At 41.4% G+C, this 17,567-nt stretch overlaps 1 protein-coding gene across 3 annotated transcripts; it reads right to left on the minus strand.

The window, feature by feature from the left end:
- Window positions 1-1,317: 1,317 nt before the first annotated feature.
- LOC306706923 (RAS guanyl-releasing protein 1-like) lies at window positions 1,318-16,717 on the minus strand. 3 transcript variants are annotated; one of them, XM_079174166.1, is made up of 17 exons: window positions 16,551-16,717; window positions 15,789-15,964; window positions 11,367-11,474; window positions 9,733-9,793; window positions 9,514-9,645; window positions 8,809-8,962; window positions 8,464-8,637; window positions 7,551-7,667; window positions 7,191-7,466; window positions 6,697-6,777; window positions 5,807-5,911; window positions 5,541-5,650; window positions 4,965-5,109; window positions 4,768-4,804; window positions 4,244-4,375; window positions 2,896-3,221; window positions 1,318-2,790 (listed from the first exon to the last, which is right to left on the minus strand). In XM_079174166.1, exons 1-17 carry the CDS (start codon window positions 16,685-16,687, stop codon window positions 2,656-2,658), a joined length of 2,406 nt encoding a protein of 801 aa, XP_079030292.1. In that variant the 5' UTR covers window positions 16,688-16,717; the 3' UTR covers window positions 1,318-2,655. The 3 variants fall into 3 exon arrangements, with proteins under 3 accessions (XP_079030292.1, XP_079030291.1, XP_079030293.1); XM_079174165.1 differs by having other exon boundaries at window positions 1,318-2,793; XM_079174167.1 differs by lacking the exons at window positions 9,733-9,793; window positions 11,367-11,474; window positions 15,789-15,964; window positions 16,551-16,717 and having other exon boundaries at window positions 1,319-2,793; window positions 9,514-9,717.
- Window positions 16,718-17,567: the final 850 nt, after the last annotated feature.

Here is a 17,567-nt window from a genome sequence, read left to right on the forward strand (position 1 = left end):
GTCCTTTGGCCATCGTTAGAACTTAATGAACTCAGTTTAATAATCAAAGGGAATTAGTGGAGTTCGGCAGTGGCGTTGCCGTATCCTGCAGGCGTTGTGGTGCTGGCTCTTCCTTGTGTTTGAAATGAGCGTGTGTTAAATGTGTTGTGTTCTCATTGTGTTCCCCGTGTCCCACACTCTGCTATCAGGGGGACATAATGGGATGTTCCACAACCTTCCCTAATTAGTTTCGGAGTGTGTTCATTAGACTTAGCAGATTCAGTTAACTTATGGGTATCTCACAATGGCCCAATTCCCCCAGGTACACCGATGTCTGGGAGATAAATCATCTCCGTCTGCACACTGTAATGAGGCAGACTCTGTCATAGTTTGCTCTCAATGTATGGAGAGCTAAGCTATGCACAATATCAGTTAGCCTACATGTGTTTTGCAACTTGCATCGGGCTTTAATTAATGCACCACAATTTATTTTGTTTACATTCTGTGTTGGGCTTGTAAATGGATTTCAGACTGATATATTTATCTTCATGGTGACTGCTTTAACATGTCAGGGTACATACATTCCTTATTTCAAGCTTGTTTTGTAGCCCTGATGGATAAAAAGCAGCCTTTGCTGGTGCATCGTCCCTCGAGTTTAACACATGGTCTCACTGTCACTTTCTCTCAGCCAGCCATGATATTGGAAATTATTCAGCATTAGCGTGCACGGAGCCTGGTAGACTTGGGGTGTTACTCCCTTTCACCGGGGTGTCACATTCAAATAGAAGTAAATTAGCTGTCACCAAGGCTTGGTTTGGGAGCTGCTGCTATGCCTCAGAGACGATCCGGGTCTCTGCTCCCTGCCAAGTCGATGCAAGGCAACAAGTCATTATAGCTGCAAGAAATAAAGAAGCACAATATAATTTGAGTCAAATGGCTTTCTTTAGCCGAGGATGAATTAACACCAAAGAAATGCACATACTGAATCACAGCACTGGTGTGAACTACCTGCTGTGTGCTGTTTTGCCTCAAGAAAGCTGAAAGATTAGCTGAAAGTTGCCCTCTCATTATCTACGGGCCAGCATTGTGTGTGTGTGTGTGTGTGTGTGTGTGTGTGTGGAGCTGGACTCATTACCAGCAGCAATGCTTAAGGGACAGGGAAGATTCACACAGTCTCCAAACAACAGGGGGACACAGGTTCATGCCTTGTAAATTCATCAGTCCACCATTTAATAACATTATACAGAACAATTAACTGATGATGATTCTTAAATATATCTCTGAACTTTCTTCTTATGAAACTCTGCTTTCCTCATCTTTAATCTTACAAAATGTTTTTTTTTTTAATTGGGTAAGTGGAGCAAATTATCCCTTTTTTTGCTATTTAATTTGCTAAAAGTGTCTAATGTAGAACACAGATTAGAGAGCAACATTTATAGAACAAGTCCCAGAGAGTCTGAAAACTCAATAAAACTCAATAAATAGCCTGAGAAAATAGTATGAGGCTTTAGTGGCCCCCAGTGGTCAAACTGAGTAACACAAGCAATGATTTTATATAGAATACAGTATTTATTATCACAATAAGAGAACAATACTGAGAGAAAGGATGAGCCTTGACTTAATTAAGATGGCACTGTGTATACTTAGTATTTACAGTACATTACACACATTACAAACACATGTAGCTTGACTCACAGTACAACACTCACAACGGGCCACACAACAATAAGGTGACATGGCTGCACAATGAAAATAAATGTCAATCAATATGATGCCAAGTAACACACACAAGCATAAATAATTCACTGAAAGTACCAGCATGCTGTACAGAATGTTCATTTCTGTTACTCCCTACATGACCTGTGTAGTGTTTGAAACAATAAATATTAACAGAAGCACTGACAACATCGTGTGCATTGATATGAACAGGGACAACGATGCAGAGCAACAAAAGTTCTGTACATCTGATGCCTCCAAACTTCATTCTGCTGCTATAATCAGTGGGCACTCGTGTTTAATATTAATAATAATAATAATGTTGCACCTGTGATAATCACAAATCATAAACGTCTTGTTTTCCTCTTATTTCCATTTTATGTTTAACATAAATATCTAGTCTTATTATTGATCAAGAACTGATCAAACACATGTTGCCCTATTTTCACTCTTAAATACTGCACACTCCTTTATTCAATATTTGTTTCTATGTTTACCTTCAACATAGGGAACTCCGTTCCAGCTCCTAATGGTTCACTAAAAAAAGTGAGTAATGCTCATTGCAACAATTTTCATTCTTCTTCAAACTGCACAATACAGTAGAAGGGCTCCTTCTGCTCACTTGAAACTTCTTTAAATATAACACCACAGTATTGTTACTGTATTTTTGGCACTATGTACTGTAGCTAGTTCCAAAAAAACGTTACTCCTCAAAAAGGTTCTTAACCTCGTTATCGGTGACATAATGATTGGCTTTTTTGTTTGACTGTATTCCATTAGCATTAAAACACCTTGACTAGCTATGCGCATTATATCTTACTTCACGCCACATTGATTGGGTCAGACTGGTAAAATATTTGCTCTGTTCATGACCAATAACTCATTGGATCCAGATATATACATGCTGCCATAGGGGGGCAGCAGCAGTCTCCCTAGAGGAGGTCCAGTGTAAGTGTGTGTCTAGGAGGAGGAGTCCTCCTCCACAGGGTGGAGAGCATGCCTCTTGAGCAGTGTCTTTAGTATCTCCACCTCCCGCTCTGCCTCCTTCAGCTTCCTACGTAGTGTCCCGTTGTCTTTCTGGAGCCTCAGGTTGTCCTGCTTAAGACACAGAAGATTTGTATCATGCATAGTAACTGTGGTGCATTTAAGTACTGTGCCTTTTGTTTAGGAGGAACAATGAAACTTGGTCTGGACACTCACTGATTCCAGAGATTCATAGGTGGGTTTGTTCTCCTCATCTGGCTCTGTAGGCTTTTGCGCAACAGACGCTCTGTTTTCCCACTTGGCACAGTGTCGCTGTTTTCTCTGGGGCACCGGGCTGGGACATGAGGTGAGGAGGGGTGTTGTTGGGACCAGCAGAGAAGGCTCAAGGCAGCTGGCCTCGGGGTCTGCTGAGGACAGTTGGAGTCCCTCTGTCTGGGTGGCACTATTGACCCACCGAGGCCTCGAATAGGAGGCGACTGGGGAGTCTGGGCTCCAGTCTTTGCTGTCATCTGGCGGGTAGGGGAAAGGACATTCTTCTAAACCTGGATAAAATAAGATAATCCATTATTAGTCGCGCATTGGGTAGATTTACAGGATTACAGCAACATAGTGGATAGTGCAAACAAGAGACATAGTAATAAAACAAGATTAAAACAAGAAGTATAAATATGTAAATACGTAATATAACAGTAAAGAATATTACTAATAACTAATGACTAAAATATTATATATACAGACAGAATCATTTTTGTATTGCAAAGATTTTTTATGTTGTTAGTGTTAGGTGTTGACGGGGTCATTATCAGTAATTATTTTAAGTGAGACAAATGGAAAATGCAGATTGTTGTCATGACATACCTGACTTGACTTTTTTTTCAAAATCATGTATTTAAGGAGAACAAGCTCATACGATTTAATTAATCAGGGGCCACAAAACAAAATGACTCAATTCAGTATGCACTGAAAAACAAGCCAAACAAACCATATGCCAGAATAGCACGTCACAAAGACTCATTTGAAGAGGGGCTGTGTTAATATAGCCCCCACGTTTTTAACCAAGTGTCTTGATGTGTCAATCCTCCCTCAGTAAAATCGAAAGCTCTTCTTCTGTTCTGAATGTAGTAGCTTTCTCATTGCATGTGGGTAGCTTCAGTATTACTGTAAATGAAACGGTTCCCTAATGCCAGCTGGAGGGAAACCACCCTGACAGTAGACCCTGTGCTCAAGAATTGTTTTCTTCAAGCTGCAGCAAACTGAAGTGAAATCAATGTCAATTCTGACTTTTATTGTTTCCTGTACAGTGTGTCGGGCAATACCGATTACCAATACAGGAAAAAAACATACTTTGTTGACGAACATGTGCCTTAAAAAGTCTCTGCCACCAGATGGCACCTGTCTCAGGGACTTACTGATCGCTGCCATGTTACATGCATGTTATTGTCTTCATAGTTCAGGTGAGAGTCTACATCTGTGGGAACTTTTGTAAAATGATTGTATTTGTTGATACTGTGTGTATTAATGTGACTGTTTATGCAGATAATGAACCCAAATCACCCAAACCCACCCTCTGAGGTGCCCGTGGTGACAGGGGTGGAGCTCGGTGTCGGACTGTCGATAGCGTTGGTCACTTTGGCGTTCTTCTTGCACTCAAAGGCCACCTGGTCCTTGCACAGCCTGTGGCAGTTCATCCCACAGTCTGAGCCAAAGAATGCACAACATGTCAGAACAGGAACTAGCGTTAGTCTAACATCTACAAACTGACTTCGACTGACTTTTCTTTGAACACCATCTTTTCTGCAAATGCAACTCTCAGACTTTTGCATGCTTACCGTCAGGCAAAACAAATAGCTCTCAGATCTATTGAGGGACGGGGGAGGGGGAAAAACTGTGGTTCTGGCTGCAGATCTCTTTTTTTTTCATGTGCTGCAAGGCTCATCTAGCTGTGTGCAACATAGAAAACCACACTACACCGTCTTAAGATAGCTTCGCTATTCACTAACCTGCTCCCCACAAGACAATGTGTGCACCTTATTTTTAAACATGATACTGACTGACTTTTCTTTGGGCCAAAGATATAATAATAATCACCTTTGCATCTGTAGCCTTGCTTGATGACACCCCACAACTGTGAAGAAGAATATGAAGACCGTTTTCACATCACTGTAGCAAAAGCAAAACTAAAAACAAGATTACATATTGTAAAAGTCTTTTTCTTTTGTTGCCCTGACATAATAGTTGAGCAGTTTCATTATTTCATCATACATTGAGTTTTTGTGGTGACTTACAAATCCTGAGCAGTTGTCACAAAAGGTTGGTTTCATGTAAGTGGTCTCCTGGAAGTTGTGGACAAAGCCGAGACCCAGTTTGGAGCAGATGACACTTGCCCGCATGAAATAGGCTGTGATCTCCTGTCTGCTGATGAGGCCTTCCCTGGACAACCACAACACATACACAGTATAACTTATAACAAATGAAACTGAACTGTAAATGAGCAGTATATATGGGAATAGTATCTTAACTTCATATCTTAATGTTTGGTAATGTCCGACCTAGTTTATTTGTCTGCACCCTCCTCTGCTACACACTAAACCACTTTGTCATTGTGTAATGTGAAAATATAACCATCAACTATGGTGGTTTTTATGTTTAGGTCTAAATGAGGGATCACATGTTATACTGGACGAGCATGAGAAATAAAACAGTGATTATTTAGTTGTGGGTGTTGTGGCAAGTTCTGCAGCTATTTTTTTATTTCCTGTTGCTACACTCATCACTACAAATACCACTTTTTCTTCCTTTCCTCTGAAGTGATAAATGAGCTCAGAGCGTGTGTGTGCGCGTGACCTGTCAGACAAGCTCACTTCTCTTTGTCCATGACACAGAAGGAAAACGGAAAGCTAGCTGCAATTTTCTCAAATTCCTCTTGAGAGATGAAGCCGTTCTCGTCGTGATCGTAGTTCTTAAACACGGACTGTGAAAGACAAGAGGCAAACACCATTGTTGCTTGACTATTAGTGCACAATAGCTGCGAAAGCAGGCTGTCAAAATGGCAGCATCCAGAAGAATAGTTAAAATAATTGATTAACAGCATTGCTGAGTAGCTACACTTGAAAAGGGAAGTACTTACATCCACCATTCTCTGCACATGTTTGCTGATGGTTCGGGGATCGGGTTTGGGAGCCACTCCTGGTGCCCAGTCCACAACCATTGGAGGTCTAGAGGGGGTGGCTGGCTGATAGAAAATGAATTAGTCATTAAAAAAACAAGCCTGAGCACGCAGATAAACATGCAAAATATTATCTGAGCCATTCTGTTCCACTAAATCTATGAATGTCCTTCAGAAGCAGAGGCAATGCTGCCGAACTAGTCTTTGAAAAAAGGTGAGTAATGCTTTGAAGGACATTTATGTATTTCGTCATTTTAGGAAATAATTTGCTTTCTTACAGAGAGTCAAATGAGCATATTGATAGCGCTCTCATGTTTGTAAATATATAGCTGTAGCCAGCAGCCGGTAAGCTTAGCTTTGCATAAAGAATGGACAATGGGAAAACAGATTTACACTTAGATTTTGTACAGAATACACATAGGAGATGATCCATGTTAATTGGTGAGCATTAGAGGTGCTGGTAATTCGATTTTGTCACCTTTGGACAGAACCAGACAAGCCATTTTCCCCTGTTTCCAGTCTTTAAGCTAAGCTAAGCTAACTAGCTGCTGGCTGCTGCTTCATATTTAGCATACAGACATAAGAGTGGTAGCAATCTTTTCTATCTGTCAAAAAGAAAGAGAATAGCTGTACTCCCCAAATTGTAAAACTATTCTTTAAAGCATTTCTCAGCCTTTTGTTTTAATATACATTTTTTACTTCATGCTAGTTGACAGACTAGCTGCTTCCCCGTTTCCAGTCTTTGAGCTCAGCTAACCGGTAGCTTCATATTTAGCATACAATCGAAAGTGGTGGCAAGCTTTTCATTGTGGCTGGTAAACAGTTGTTAACTGTCTGCTTCTATCACTCACAAGTGATTTACAGCTCTTGGGTTCCCTGGTGTAAGACAGTTCATAGATCTCATCCTCAGTGTAGTAAAGGTCCAAGGACAGCTGTAGGGAATGAGAGAACACATGACGGCACATGAGAGGTACACAGAAAGAGTAAGAGCTCTCTGTAGATCTAGATTTTTATCCTTGAAACATGTTTTGATGAGGGCAATGTTCGGTCACAGAGTAACCATTATCTCTTCATGGGCATTCTGTGGTTCAAGTACGATTACAGCACCGCACACAGATGGCACAACAATATAGCAATCTGAACTCTCTCTCTCATTCACACTCAGTTCGTCACCCACACACTCATAGATCATAGACTCTCATCACACCCACACAAGCGCGGACAATCCACATGCTGTAAGGCGCTCATTTGCATCTGTGCTTGCGTTCAATTTAGTGAATCACATCAAGCTGCATAACAATTTGAAAATAATCAAAATGTAAAGGTGCATTAAAGGGTGCACTACCGTCAACAGATGGACCAGGTCCTTGTTCGCATCCAGCCTCGGATGGATTTGCTGGAGCTGGATCAGTTCATTAATGTGGCTGTAGAGTGCCTGGAGCTTCTGGACATTCACCTTGTTGTCCTCCACATAGTCTGACATGGCCTCGTTAACCGAAATCAGATCTTTGAGGTGAACGCCCAGAATAGGGATTTTAAAGCCTGTACACTTGTTGTAAGCTTGTCTATAGTTGTCATAGTTTCTGCAAGAGGACAGCAGGTCTGTCATCTCGTTCAGTACCTGGGGAGGGAAGAGATTTTCTTTTGTAAGAATGCTTTGGCTCTAAAATATGAACGGGATCTTATGGTGGTAGGTGTCATTTACCTTGGTGACCTCGTTGGGTACATGTGAGGTGGTGTCCTTCAGTCTTGATATCGAGCTGTGACAAAGCCCTCCCACCACTGCCATTAGTGTGTTGTAATTGTGCATGAGATGTAGATTCTAGTGGACGCACACAAAAAAAGCACACAAATCAGTCCATCCGCACACACACACATAAACACGCACAATTAAACTTGTCCAGGTAGCCCTGGTTATATAATTCACAACACTGCAGTTACATAATCCACTTGCATTGTTGGATTCTCTGATATCTCACTCTTTTTTGGAAGTGCTTTTCCCTCTCTTTTCAGTTCTCTAAATTTGTGCTGTCACTGGAGCATTATGGTGTGAAATTCGTTTCCACACCCATGGGTTTGAGGTTGACAGCAGTGAGCAGCAGCAGACTGGTGCATTAGTGTAACAGTGCAAAAGGTCCTCCAGAGTACAAGCCTGCCTAACTGCTCCCTTGTCAGCGCATTGCTTCTCTGCAGGCCACAGACAGCTTCACATTGGAGTAGTTTTAGAAGCAAGGTTTACACTCAAGAGTCATTTCTGTCTTTTCCACTTCCACATCCTCCTCTATGTCTAAGTGTGTTCCACTTGACGACTCCATTAGCTTGCATTCAGTTAGTAATTTTCTATTGGGAAAATCTTAGGATACGCTAAAAGCCTGCAGCAGAGCTGTTGAAAATCATTACCGACTCTTTGTGAATACGCATTATGCAACTGCCAATTATGTAGCATCTATAGTGCTGTTCAGAGTATAAAAAGAGGCTGTCATTAGTTGGATGAAGTGCATGAACAATAGCACGTAGATGCAAGCAAAGAGGAAATGTGTCAAATAGAAGTACATTTTCCTGCTAAACCAGGAACAGAAAGTGCAAGAGTAGTAGTGAGGGGTTGATTAAACCACTACCTTTGCCACGTGGATAAACTTGGTGAAGACCTCAGCTCTCAGCTGAGCTGTCGGCCTGCTCAGCACCATCAGCTGAACCCACTGGGAGATACCATTACACAGGGCGATGGAACGCTCCATCACGGGGATGTCCTTCATGCAGCAGCTTCTAATGTAATTCTGAAAGTCTACAAACTGACAGAGAGAGGAGCATAAACGGCTGAACGGAAACTGGAAGGCATTTCCCGTCGAGAGGAAATACCTTCTGGTTTTCAGTTCACAGAGATGCATGTCAAATAAACAAATCATCAGCGTGCAAATGATGAACCACATGCACTCGAATAGTGTTTTAGTGTGTCTACTCACTGATATCCTGCAGAAGGACTTGAATTCCAGGAAGGTGAGATGCTCAGCCAGCTCAATGGGCTCCAGGTGATCAAAAAGAAGAGAGACTTTCCTTTTTTTACTGCTGTTAGCTTTGATCTTCTGGCTGGCCTTCCACGACCAGTCCCGTTCATTTCTAGAACACACCATCCAGCATAACACATCAACATTTACGATCAGCAGTTTAACAGCTTTAAACATTGTTGTGTCTATCAATACAGACTTGTGTTAATGTGCTCGGGAATTTTATCTAGTCAAGATGCAAACACTTCCAAAGTTACCAATATGCTGAATTATATACACATTTTGGACATAACTGTGCAGCCATAAATTGTACAGTTTTAATTTTAAAATTCAACATTTTATTTCAACAATCAATATATACAGTATCTATCTATGTATATCTATAGCTATATACATAGAGATATAGATAATATTAATGGACATAGACAGATTAACGGATGATTGTTAGCTGCAGCCCAAGTAGCCAAGTGGTGAAGTGCGGCAGATAGAAGACACATGTGCACGTGATGTCAAACCGTGTGAAAGCTACATGCCACATAAGAAACCTCAAAGTTTTACTGTTCACAGTTCGAAGTCTGTATTGTGGATCGTGACTGAACAAACCACTGAGTGTCGTTTAGGCCTAATGTCTCAGTTGCCAGCTGGTCAGAGATTAACACTTACATCCATTTGGTCTCGAGGAGAGAGCAAAGATGCTCCTGTCCCTGCTCTCTGATCAGCTCCCGAAACTGGTCCAGGCTGTCTGACAAGCTGTGGTGCAACCGGAACATCATCCAGAATTCCTGGATCCAATGCCTGCAGGTCAGAGATGATGCCATGAGACCGATGCAGAACATACAATTAAAATTAGACTCGTACAATGCGTCGTTGTGTTAAACTGACCTGATGAGGTAGCATATCCTCTGGCACTCTGTTGGCTGCTCGTTGTCCAGCGCTATTTTGAATGTAAGGGCTTTGGTGAAGGAGCTGATTTTGACTTTTTGTGATTAGCAACCTCGGTAAAGATTGGTTTTATTGTCTGAAAGTTGAAGCTGGGATTCACATCAGGTGTCAGCAGCGGTTCAGGCTTTACAACACTTTTGTTTCGGTGAAAATTGTTTGTCGGTAAATCATTGAAATTGTACAAGACAGGTGAGTTTTGAGTAAACAATGAACATATGTGTATTTTAGCTGCAGGGTGCCTTTCGTACAAACAACTCATTAATAAAAACTACAGCAACTAAAGCAAAAGGCGAACAGAAGTGGCATTTGGTAATGTGGGAGGAGGCGACTGCATGAAGCAAAACTCTGATGAGCATCACTGAATGAATCATTCTGGCATACAGAAGTAAGTGAATAACAAAATGTACAAAGAGAACACACAATCAAATGCCTCATATACTTTGGAGCAGCCGTTGACTAATGTGCATTGTTTAGTGGTCGCACTCTGACAATGTTTTTATCAAAGCCCATCAGAATATTATTATTTGACATGGTCGCTCTGGCTTCCGATTTGCACACGTTGACCACAAAAACACTGTCCTAACAATTTACATACAGTACACACACAATTACATTTCCTTATTATACTAAGCAGCTCTTCTATATAGACTGACACTAAAGCTCTCAATTGGCAGAAATCAGCTTGAAGTGAGTCATATAAAAAGGCTAATTGCGTCATGGGAGCAGAAGATCTGCCCACGCAATCCCAAGGCCAGACTGTGATGAAGGCTGTTAATGGCCCCTGTGTCTCTTCCCCACATCCTTCCCCACACACTGAATGTATTTGATGTATCCTTTTGGGTCTTTGGCTCAGAACGAGAGGGTTAAAAATAGCAGAGGGGCATTCTGCGTTGCATGCTCTGACGTCGGTTTGTGTGAACGGGGGCCTCTTTAAGCAATAGAGGGTCTGTGTTTATATATAGTTGAAGAGGACCTGAATGTGAAAGAGGCAAAGGTAATTAACACCTGAAACCCAGAAGCTGCTCACCGGGGCCAGTAGGCTCCTCTGAGAGGCTTAGTGATGCCACTGCTGTTTCCTGAATGGAAGCCTAGATTACAAGCCCTTCACTCAAGTCACATGGCGAACAAAAAAACAAAAACATGCTTCTTTTTCATTTTTTGTTTTCAAGGTGTGAAGTCGGGAAAACGAAAGAGACAGAATCAAACATTTTGAAAGAGACCCAACACGTGATGGTAATCGACTCCCTGTTATTGAATGCATGGGATACAGGGCCCAGAGTGAAGGGAGTTTACACGGACAGAGATGTAAAAGGTCTACAGCTACTGACAGCAGGAGTAAACATGAGCTGCCACTTGCCTATCACATTTTACACTGACAGCTACAGGCTGTCGTTAGCCAAGTACAAGCTTGATTGCCAGTTGCTGTTGACAACCAAAGGAAAGCAGCACACAACAGAGCCAGTGTTCTGATCCCGAGTTGCATTTGGTGCTCAAAATTGGCCAGTGCATTGTTTGAGATCATCTGTCTGTGTTGAGATAGCGGTTACAGCTTAATGTTGGGACTGTTGAAGGATATAGAGTGGTGAGTTTGTCCAGCAGATCACAGGAGGAGATGTGGATACGGTGCATGGTCAGGGTGATGTTCACCAGATGGCTGCTTCCACACACACCACCATCCGAGTCTGCAAGACAAAATGCACCCTTAAAATAAAACTTGCATCAGAGGTGATAGAAGGTTTCCGTTGTTTAGGTGGTATCACACATCACATGTTTCACTTTACTTTGCAGCCATCACTTCATTCATTCTCTTTGCCAATACTTCCTATGTCACAAATATATACTTTCATACGAAAATATAGAATATCACAGCCTGATCCTTCATTTAATATGTTCTGGATGAAATGTGATGATGGATGGACCACTCTTTGCAAATATACCAATGTCTATGAATGAGGTGCTTCATAGATTATTCTGGAGTATTCCTTTGTTTACATATCTCTTAATTATGGTCCTATGACTCTGAATAAGCCTCAAGTGTTACCTGTGAAAACCATGACATAGATATTCCCATCATTGACAACAGAGGGTTAGGTTAACCTGCTAAAACACCAACTGAAGCATACACTGTAACACATTTTGTCATAGTGTCCAGCACGGACCCCATTTATGAAGATTTGCCTTTTCCTCTGATTGTGTGAACCTCTGCGGCTTGCTAGTCTCACTACCTTTTTCACTTCCGTTTTCCTTGTGTATATCTCACTTCCTCCCATTGTGGCCAGACCACCTTTTCTTATCTCGGTTGTCTGATGCTATAGGCTACAGCTGACATCTTGAGACCCATGGAGTGAGAAACATTCTTGTTGACCACTTAAAAAAAAAAATGAGCCTACATGTGTACAAAATATTACATAACATCACAACGCCAGGTCTGACCTTTAATTGCCGAAAACACATTTTTCCTGACCACTTAAGCGTAGCAACAAACCACTTATCTTCAAACCAACGCTACATGCAGTGAATTAGCGATGGACACAAAGAAGAAGAGCTTTTAATTGCATCTTAAAAAATATTCTGTGTATGTCACGGAACATTTTAGGCTGTTCACATCTCCCTTCGACAATCTGTAAAGAATGAAAACATTGTGCTGAAAATGTGTGAGTTCTCAAGCTGAGAACTGTTTCCCTTTAAGCTTCACCAGTATTGTGACACTATCAAGGACATCAGGGAATCTGTGGACCCACTTTTAAACCATATCACCTTGGAAATACCTCGGACGCCATGGCAACATGTTTTCTAATCTTTGTTATCTGTAAGCAACTCACCACTCCAGCTGCAGCTGACTAATCTAGCCCTCATATCCTGCATGGGGTGTGTTTCTGTTTGTAACACCCAGCCTCTACCAGTCAAAGCCAGTTAATATCAATTTCCTCACCAGCCAAGTCAAAAAGAGAGTAAAAGAGAAGAAGAGTGAAACAATGCCTAGCAATTCAAATAACATGGCTGGTAAAGTACTAACGCTTTGATGCCGTTAAGACATAGAGAAAGCAATACCCACTTCTTCTTCTTGACATTTGTGATCAACTCACACTCATATTTTACTTCAAACTCTGGCAACAGGTATCAGGTGTGAATCAGCCAAAGTCAGAGCTATGGCAAATGCACAACAGGAAGTCATGACTCTCCATCAAGTAAACACTTGCTCCATCCCTTTTTCACAACTTTCCAACCGCTAACCCTCCCTGTGCAGGGTTAATTGCAGGAGGAAATCCCCTCTCTACTGTCTGTTCCTGACTGGAAAATTAGGAAAGCTGCCGCCCGCTACACTGGAAACGTGTGATACTGTATGGTGGTAAACACAGCCCAGGGGCACGCAGCGCCTGGCTCACTTTTAAGGTTATCTTAGACATTCATCAGCCGCTCCAAACCTGCATGTCGCTTTTCCTTGTTTTGACAGAGCCTTTCAGGCTGGATGATCCCTTTGTTTCAGAGGATTACAAATCAGATGCAGGATGATGATTATGTCTCTGTACTCTGAACAAACATCTCCACAATGATCAGGACCCAGAGTAAATGTATGGACTTTGTTTGAATTTAAACTTTGGAGCAGGGATTCCCTGTAACCGCTACTTGTACCACAGGGAGTATCTCTGCAGTTGAAGGTACATCGAAAGATCGTGGAGTAGTTTGACTAATTCAAATAGAATTTCATGATTCAACTTTAAAAATACGTCGATATAAAGAAGAGAGTGGGAAAACTAGTTAGCAGGCAAGCAAGGAAGTAAGCTAAAAGTGATGTATATAATATATATATAGCTAAAAGTAATGGATAAACAGTTGAAATAGTTAGCCTAAAGTAATGGACAATATAGATAAAAGAAATGGACAAATGGTTGATGTCTACTCCATAGACATCTGACATCTGGGTTACGTTGACGCTCATCTTAGACTATTATCCCTATACATTCAACTTTTGCACATCCCGTGATCAATGTTTTTGCAAATCCTGCACAAAACTGTACAGCTCTCTTATTCGGAAAAAAATGATATTGTACATATTACAGTTACACTGTACATACTAGAGTTATATTGTACCTATTTGTTATAGTATTATTTATAGTAATTTTCCTGTATTTTTATTGTAATTTTTCTATTTTCTATTTATGTTCTTGACCTTTGCAGTATTCTGTATGTTTTATTTCCTCTTAATATGTTTATTGTATGAACCAAACACTAAGGCAGATTACATGTAAGCAAATAACCTACTTGGCAATGAACCTCACTCTGATTCTGAAGTAGTTAGCTAGAGGTAATGATAAAACACTTGAATTGTCCAGCTTCTGCTACTCTAAGTTGTAGTAGTATGAATGCAAATTGATTTTACGTCTACTTTTATATCAGTAACGGTTCAATGCTATCCAATGTAAAATCACTTCAAATGAACACATTTGGAACATGATAGGGGGAGTTGATGGAGGAGTTCATCTGACAAGGGAGCCACTGCTTTAGAGGTTGAGTGCTCTCTATACGGCCAACAAAAACGTTCTCACTGTAAGAATCATATTGTTTGATGTCTTACATATTTTATAAATATCTAATAAAAAGAAAACCTCAATAAATACAAATGAAATGTAAAATGAAATGTAATGTAATATGTGTATATATATATATGAATTAGCTTGACATTGGGCATGTTCAGAGCGTGCAGTGTGGTTGAGAGAGAGAGAGTGATGATGTCAACAGCTATTGATCCACACCTCACAGTGCTCTGCATTTCAAAGGCTGGTCAGCATCTGAGGACCACTGTTAGGGGAGCTGACCTTTCCGCTCAGCCAGGCTTGAAGCTGCCATCAGGTAATCCTTCAAATAGCTCTTACGTGCACTCTCACATTTGAAAAGGTGGCAGGACTAGCGGACCTTAGGGGTTCGCCTATCATGTGGGCCAGGAGGAGCAGGACTATGTTCCATTTTATCAGGAGAAGCTGTTCAAGGAAAACCCCATTCAAAACACACTGTTCTCGGTGAGATACTATCTTGAGCATGTGCGTGCGGATCTCGCATTTTGACATTTCTTTCAGCAAGTGTTCAGCGCATGCTATGATACTGCACTACAGGGTTCCTTTACGCGTCCTCTTCTGATTAATTCAGTTCCCTTCGTCAATCTGAAATGAGCAACAGGCTGTCATTACTGCCCGCTTTTACCTCTCCACAGATAAACGTACTTATGGGATGTCATTTTATGTGCAGCCTATTGTAACGCCTCTCCATTGCGACTTGCTCCATTTGTGTAACCAGGCAACGGCAATTTGAAAGCTTGTCTCTGCAGAGACACAATCACCATAACTCTGGGAGCACTCCTGACAACTTGATGAGGCCAATGATCATTGCTTGATTGATCCAGTCACAGCCCACTTAATCACTGCTGCTCTTTTTCATAGACAAAAACTATATATCTAGCATACAGTAAAATATTGATACTGATACATTCATTGACAAATACAGTGACATAAGAAATTATGATAAACGTAATAAAATACTGTTTTCCTCAATGTTTTCACTAGAAGCAGAAAAAAACTAAATCTGACTGGCAAGCATCGGACGGATTTCATCTTCAAAACATCAAAACCCTACATTAAACAAAAACAAATTCAACTGTCTGAAATTCAAATGCCTACTCCATTTCTTTAGTGGCTTGCTCAAACTTGTTGGAGGTTTGTGGCCAAATGCCAAGAAAAAAAGGTGGGAAAAACAGAGACTTCTGGGAAACAACAACAGTACGTGATCACTCATGCACTCAGGCTTTTTATCTTCTTGTTTCTCAATAACAGAAACGAGTACTGCAGAAAAGTCAAACTTAGAAAAAACGGCTTCAGTGTTACACAAACACAGACCACACACACACACACACCAGTGCTCAATCCTCATGCTGTACACCTCACTGCATTATTCCACCAATTAAAACCCAACACTGGTGAAATGGCAGATCAGCTTTAACTCACCAAAGCACTGCAGACAGGCCTGGATGATGTCCTCCCAGCTCCCCCCTTTGGTGAGGGGACCCAGGGACATCATGGATTTCCCAGGGGTGGTTTGGGCCGTGCTGGGTTTGTGGAACCTGTGAGGGCGGCCTGGAGGAGAAACTCTAGACTTGGAGCTGCATCCTGGAGACACTCTCCTTGAGAAACACCAACACAAGAAGAGTGAGGGGGAGGAGGGGACAGGAGGGCTCGCTGCAATGAAAGTCTATTCGTACACGTGTTTCAAGCCTTAATCTCATGAGACCACAGACGATGACACATGAAACGATCTGTGTAATTGTCACAAAAAAATCGGAGCCATTGTTCGAATTTAAGAACCCCACTGGAATTTAGCTCTTCATTGTTCTCATTTCCTTCCTTTTAACTTAGGGAAATACCGGTTGATTGCGGACATCCAGTTTAACCAGTTGAATGACCAGTAAACAAGAAGGAATTTGTTCGAAACATGTATTTTAAGTGCAGCAGGTCAGAAAATAACAACAGTTTAGATTAAAGAACCTGTGCGTAAAGTAATTGGGTAGCCTAAAGTTAGCTGTTCACGCTCCGTTTTGGCACCGTTTAGGCACAAATAATTTTTAAAAAGCCTGTTTATTAAGCACTAAGAACGGTCACTAGCACAACTCTGATAATTGAAACAATGAAGTTATTGCTGAATAAGTGCGCACATTTTCGTCAAAACTGTACACAAGAAACTCCGCTCCAAAAAAATATGATCTGACTTACGCATCGTCCTTTCCCTTTTCGTCCGACGTTATACTTTCGTTTTGGTTGTTTTCTTTTGATTGACACCCCATGGCGAGGTACTGGGCGACGAGCGGCTGAACTAGGCTGTCCATCTGTGTTCGCCTCGATGGGAGCATTTCATTGCTCTGCTCGGCTCAGTGCGCCTCCGCGGTCTCAGCAGCATTGTGCTGACTCGTCAATGGACGTTACACAATTAAGTCACCCAGCTCGTCTGTGAGTGGGCGGCCGTGGTGCCGGGCTTGTCACTCTCACAGAGCGGGTTTCTGTGTGTGTAGCGTCTTCTTTATTTTACAACTTTGATTTAAGAGTTAGTTTGGTCGTTGGTGTCTGTTTAGGGGAAGAGCAGGAGAAATTAAATGGAGTTAAAACATTTGTTTTTTCTGTCGTCTCACTCGTTTGAAACTGTAATAAAATTGGATCATAGATTTCAGTCTGCTGTCCAACATAACATTATATTCATAAAAAAATAAATCCTTACAGAATCACACAAAACCAGAGTCCGTGTCTCTTTGGGGACATGAATACATTTAGGAAAGTCTCTCTTGTAGTTTACTAAAACCTGTTTTGTTTGTTCAGACTGCAGAACAGGAAAAGGGTGGACCTTCCTCTAAAGATAACAGTGGTTGTAGGTTCCATGGAGGCTTATATGGGGGATAAATGTATTGTACCAAACTGTAGTAGGTGGTCCAGGGACGAGGTTTCCTGAAGCCTTTCAACTGCTTTAAGAAGAGTCTTATCACACTTAACCCGGGTGGAGAACAGAGCTCTGTGAGAAGGGTTGTAGACATTATGCCAATGAATAACACAGTAAGTCTGTTGACATGCTATAGCTAAATTGACACCTACGGGCAATTAAAAGATTGATTTAAGGGACTGAACAAGTGATTATTCAGAACATTTAGTTATTACGATGACAGAAATCTGGTGTGTTTAGGCATATTTTCTCAAATAGGAAATCACGTGCAAACACACCAGAGTTGGCACTGTGCTGCAATA

Source organism: Pholis gunnellus (genome assembly GCF_910591455.1).
Source record: "Pholis gunnellus genome assembly, chromosome: 15".
Lineage (NCBI taxonomy): Eukaryota > Metazoa > Chordata > Actinopteri > Perciformes > Pholidae > Pholis > Pholis gunnellus.

Excerpts from the sequence above, each read along its gene's own strand:
- LOC306706923 (XM_079174165.1), bottom strand. The coding sequence starts at position 16,687 with ATGCTCCCATCGAGGCGAACACAGATGGACAGCCTAGTTCAGCCGCTC. Across the intron at positions 8,963-9,513 it reads CTCCTCGAGACCAAATGGAT|AAATGAACGGGACTGGTCGT; the intron begins GTAAGTGTTAAT and ends GGTGTGTTCTAG. Across the intron at positions 7,668-8,463 it reads AGTTTATCCACGTGGCAAAG|AATCTACATCTCATGCACAA; the intron begins GTAGTGGTTTAA and ends TGCGTCCACTAG.